The sequence below is a fragment of the Cucurbita maxima genome, unplaced genomic scaffold (assembly GCF_002738345.1).
Source record: "Cucurbita maxima cultivar Rimu unplaced genomic scaffold, Cmax_1.0 Cma_Scf00080, whole genome shotgun sequence".
Taxonomy (NCBI): Eukaryota; Viridiplantae; Streptophyta; class Magnoliopsida; order Cucurbitales; family Cucurbitaceae; genus Cucurbita; species Cucurbita maxima.
In genome coordinates, this window is record NW_019272096.1 from 220,333 (window position 1) to 225,798 (window position 5,466).

Sequence of the window (5,466 nt, forward strand, 5' to 3'; positions counted from 1 at the left end):
CAAAAAAAAAAAAAAAAAGCAAGAAAGAAGAAAGAATGAAAGGCAAGAGAGAGAAAAAAAACAGTAAGCCATGAGAAATTTATGAGATGGAAACACTCACTTGCAGTGATAAGAGGAAGTATCAGCCTCTAGGTCATCCTTGTCAGTATTAACTACCTATAATGTAAGCATTGCTAGACAGTCATTACCTACGACAGCAAATTGATATGAACAAGCAAATTGTGCAACAAAGATTAAGCATAAGGAACAAAGACGTGCTCTTGTTTGAAGAATGAAGACCACAACACAATGGGTGGGATTAAACAAAAGTTAATACTGCAATTCTCAAATAAAGAAACAAAATTCATAGCCATAATCATAACGAAAACATATTTTTCCACGATTCCATAGTTTGTGACGAAGGCTATAGAGTATATCCTAAACCAAATAAATATATATTTGAGAGATTGAACATTTTATCCAACTAAGATTTATTTACAAAAAAGTACATCTATCCTAGAGAGAGGGAGACATTTGTTCAGATAATATTGTTAAGAAAAGTACTACATTGTAACATTAATTACTTTGCTGAATCCACATGACTACAATTGATCATAACGCCTGCAAGTTCTAAGTGGTACTATAAAACATTTCAGACCTTAATTCAAGTTTCTAACACGTATGTAGACTTGTTCCGGATTCACAAAGCATCCAGCTGGAGCACTAAAAACCAGAATATTGCAAGTTTATTATTTCTCTATTAGTTGACCACACTGATATCACATATCAGACACGTAAGAAAGCAAGGATAATTTAGACATTCTTCAAAGAGGGTGTCCAAAAGAAATTAATGTACCTGCTGAACCTCATGTGGATCAAGGTAAAAGGCATTTTCATCTTGAACACCCACGATGTATGTTGAAGCACCAGCTTTCCCCCCCAAGATCCCGAGACTTTGGGGAAAGGTAAATGTTGCTCGTAATGATGGGATGTACCTTCAGAAGTTGCATAAATATGTTGAGCTTAAATTTCTAAGCTACAATTTCTACTAGTGAAACTACAAATATAACATGTAGGTCTCCATATTAGTCAAGCGAGCCTGCTATATTATAGCAAACAAGCGAGCAAACACACAAAATACATCTCTATGTCAATCAATAAAAGTTTATAACATGAATAAAGATTTCAAGACCTTTATCAAGACTTGGTAAACGGTGTTCGGAAATTGGCAATCTGACCAAACAGGTCATGGCTGCTAGGGCAAGGGACCATGAAGTGAATAACCATCAACGTTTTTGTTGTCATGGCTTATAAAGTGGACATAAATAGAATTTTTGCTGATATGAACATGGATTTAAAGGCAATGAGCAGTTGCCTAATGTAGGGAGAGATGCTATGATGCAGAGTTGACTAAGGGTTATGTCCAATGGAAATCTCTCATGCTGCTTCTTAATCCAGTGCTAAATTGCTTTTCAAATTGCTTCAGACAGTCGTCCTCAAACTACACGTCTTTTCACAAGAATAAGAGAGATTAGGCTCCAACAATATTGATAAGAAGAGTGACAATCTCAACCAACAGATAGAAGAGATTGACAATTGAGCCCATCACAGATCAAAGCAATTGTATCAAGCTCATAATGAATCCCTATTCACCTCAACATCAGGAGAAACAATCGATCCTGCAGAAGTTCTCAACCCTAATTTGACCCATTCAATGGCACAATAACTTGACCAAATTTCCCATCAGAATCAGCATATGTTTAAAAGAAAGCAACAAATAAAAAGGGAAGAGAAAAGAATAAAAAAGACATAAGAGGAAATGGGGAACTCACATGTAAATGGAAGGATGCAAAACACCCTTCTCTATATGCATAAAAAATCCTTGGGTATGGGCCTCATGTCCCCCTTTATAAACTATTTCCAATTAAGGGAATGCAAATTCTTTACCCATTCCCATCCCCTTTTCCTATATGATTCCATCATACCAAACAGCCTGAATTTCATCCGATCCTTTGTTACAAGTGATAGGTGCTTTAAACACATACAAGTAATAGTGGAAGGCAATTAAAAACTGACAACACCAAGGTGAATTAACCTCTCTTAGCGATTGGAATTTTCCCTCATTTTTTGGATTTCCAGCTGCATTTTGAACACGAGGGTCTCCCAAAAGGTCAAGTATTTCACCATTTCCAGTTTTTACCAAGGGGGGGAACGAACCTAGATACTTGGGGGCAATGTGCTTAGAGCAGGGTATAAATTGTCCCTTCTTTAATTCCCTACCCAAAGATTAATGGCAGTAGCCATAATTTTGTTCAGATCCAATCTTAAAATGAAGGAAAGCCAAAAAAAACTTGACCAAAATTGATATAAAGCAATGAATATCTCATCTTCAGCAATTTAACAAACTTACCAGTTGATTTTCGTCTGGTTAAAGCCACATTTCCTATAAACGTGGTATCACAGTTACATTTCCCACTAAATCTTGGGTTTTAGCCTCGTCCATAAACAACAAACATCTTCACATTTCATTTTTCCAACTTTCTTATCACAAAATCCAATTTAATAATAGACATAAAATCTTCCCCACCCTTCCTTGCAAATCCTCCCATCATGAAGCAATGCTAGACTTAAAAGAACTCAATACAGCCACAATTTCCAAACCTATAGGTTCAAATTTTACAAATTATTACCAAAACGTTCAACTTTCAACGAAACTGCTAGCATGGAGATGCAAAACTAATAACTACGGAAAAACTATAGCCTTTAAAAGAACAACATCTAGAACAAGAATTCTATTTCATTGTTATTAAAATGAGTACCCAAAGTATTAAAAAAAAAACAAACAAACAAAACAAAAACAAGGCCTGTAAACAACTATAACATACCTTGGATTGATTTTTTCAAGTCCAAGAACCAAAGGAACTAATAACAGAATGGGAGTCCAATCAAGTTGGCCGTTAGAAAACTGAAAACAATGTCTTGACGCATCGTCAATGCATAAAACTGGAGCACCACCTCTCTCTCCATCTTCTTCTCCAGAAACAATGTAAATGGCCATTGGAAGTTGCAGGTCTTGGGGCGTAGGAGTCTCCCTCTTTAAGCGGACTAGAGTCTCCCATGACCTACATACGGCATATGGTCCCACCCATGACCCAGCAGCAAGGTCATAGGGCCTTCCTGCCTGAAGAAGATTATGGATCGAAAATGCTGACGTTTCCGAGTCACCAAAAAGATGCAAAATTTCAACATATTCTTTGTCCAGTGGCTGCAAATTAAAGCCAATTAGGTTTATTGCTAGATTTGTTTCGGAAATAAACCAGTATGTCAAATAAATCTTCCAGTCTCATCACACCATACAGCCAATACCTTCTGTGAAGTCTTTCTCCAAGATCTTCCTAATCTATGAAAAAGTAATGCCTGTAGATAATATGGAGATTAATAGAAGAAGAAAACAACAGAATACCTTCATGGAAAACCTCAAAACCAAAATAAACAAGGTCACTACAAATAAATAAATACATAAATAAAAATAAAAGGCATCAGCACTGTGATCGAGAACAACAATGAAAAGAAAAGCATAAACCTCACAAAAATAAATAAAAGTATGAATACCTGAGCAACAAGCATTTGGCTGCTTCTAAGCATGCAACCCCAATTTACATCACTGGTGTATTTTGAGTCTTGAATAACATTAAAACCTATAAATGGAGAGGAAAAATATAAGTTAACCGCAAGTTGTCCAGGAAAAATTATGCAAGCTTATGACACAAGTATAACTAAAAGAAAGCATATTTCATGAAACCTTTACGATAGGTCATCAGAATTCTAGATGAAAAGTCTAGCTCAAATCCTGCTATGCTGTCACTAGTAACTACATCATCAGAAGCCTGATCTTGGGAAATTTTATGGCACACACCGAGGAGCCATATATCACCACCAGAGCTATAAACACCACTCCTGCGAGAACCCAGTATGCGCTCTTGTATTCTCCTCATTGAGCCACTGGTCATAACTCTTCTTACAGTTGTCCAGACATTGTGTCGAGAATGAACTGCCTTCTTTTCACTGACAGAGGACTCCTTGTTATGTTCAAAGACTGAAAAAGTAGATGTAAAGAAGCCTGACCATAAGGAGGCTTTGGAGGATATATGATTTCTAGACCCTAACGTGGGACAAATAGATTGCTGACTTCTATCTACAATATCAGTTACACTTTCAGAAGAGCATGTTGAATTTAGATCTTTCCCCCTTCCCATGAAAATCCTTCATTACCTAGTCGAGACAAAGGGAATACCAATAGGAATGAAGTTAGTTTAAAAAAAAATTCACCAGTCAAAGTTAATAAAGAGATGAGAAGAAATAAAAGGGCGAGCCTTTTATAGGAAAAAAAAAAAGGCGAGTTTCTAATAAAGAAGAAAATAAGGATCCTCATGAAAGCACATGGAATGAAAATACTCTACAAAAGGACCCGTAAAAGAAAATGCAGGATGAGGGATGATATAACAACATATTTAATGCCTATATCTACGTACCTGGTAAAAGTTGCAAGGGAAAAACTACAGAATTCATTCATAAAGTGTGTACTAACAAGTGACTAAGAAAACAAAAATGAAAGTACTTTGTATTTCATTTCATTCCCCTTCAAATGAACGATCAATCATGAGTGTCAAGCCATTTTGGCTTTGTAGTTTTGGAACTATTTAAAGACCTAACAAGACAAAAATAGCTCCAACAAAAGAATAAGACCGACAGGATAATCACAAATTATCTTAAACATATTCGTCCAAATTGAGGCATCAAACCTGGCGAATAACTAAGGAAAAAAACAGCATAATGATTCACCAAAAACAAACCCTCCTTAGGATCTAGGAATGGTAACAGGGATTAAAAGTCCAGTTTAAGGCCCCAAAACTAATTCTCATTGACAGATATTTGACGATCAACATAAATAAACTATTATTAAACGCTCAACTTCCATTTTGATGAAGGCCGATTGAGAGTTATCTTATAGATATAGCTGCATTCAATAGATATAAATAGACAAAACCAAAAAGAAGAATCAGAATGGAATGCGTTAAGCAAGACCATGATTGATTAAAGCCTTTTCCAAGTTTACCACAATGATTTCTGGTTTTCAAAGTCGCGTGCTCACGACAAAGTTAATTATGACAAGTGATAACATGATGTCCCTGTCAAAGGCTTGGCCAAGACAGTAGATGGTGAGAATTTGGTAGAGCTACGAGGGTAAGAGGGGCTGACTCCAAGATTAAAACTGCCAAGTCATGAACGGACCACTGAAAGCGAACAAACCCATTCGAACTTGCAGAAAATAAGAGGCGGTGATCAGAGAGATGAAGAAAACCCCAAGTAGCCAAAACATGAGAGAAATCGAGAGAAGAAAGAACGGAAGATCAATTCGCCAGAGAAACAAGAACAATCAGATACAAAAAAAAAAAAAAAAAAAAAAAAAAAACTACTCAAAGGCGT

The 5,466-nt window shown here is 36.2% G+C and overlaps 1 protein-coding gene across 5 annotated transcripts in view; it reads right to left on the minus strand.

Moving 5' to 3' along the window:
- Positions 1–5,466, minus strand: part of LOC111472623 (cysteine protease ATG4-like) — a 6,848-nt gene that overhangs the window by 931 nt on the left and 451 nt on the right. For 2 of the 5 annotated variants that reach the window (XM_023118235.1, XM_023118237.1), the window contains exons 2-8: positions 5,096–5,298; positions 3,782–4,251; positions 3,592–3,677; positions 3,346–3,396; positions 2,865–3,244; positions 836–974; positions 101–156 (exon numbers count right to left, since the gene is read on the minus strand). In XM_023118235.1, coding sequence (XP_022974003.1) covers positions 101–156; positions 836–974; positions 2,865–3,244; positions 3,346–3,396; positions 3,592–3,677; positions 3,782–4,235 — 1,166 coding nt within the window. In that variant the 5' untranslated portion in view covers positions 4,236–4,251; positions 5,096–5,298. Of the gene's footprint in view, positions 1–100; positions 157–637; positions 703–835; positions 975–2,864; positions 3,245–3,345; positions 3,397–3,591; positions 3,678–3,781; positions 4,252–5,095; positions 5,299–5,466 lie in introns of all 5 variants that reach the window. The other 3 variants (XM_023118238.1, XM_023118236.1, XR_002715459.1) reach the window with 2 other exon arrangements.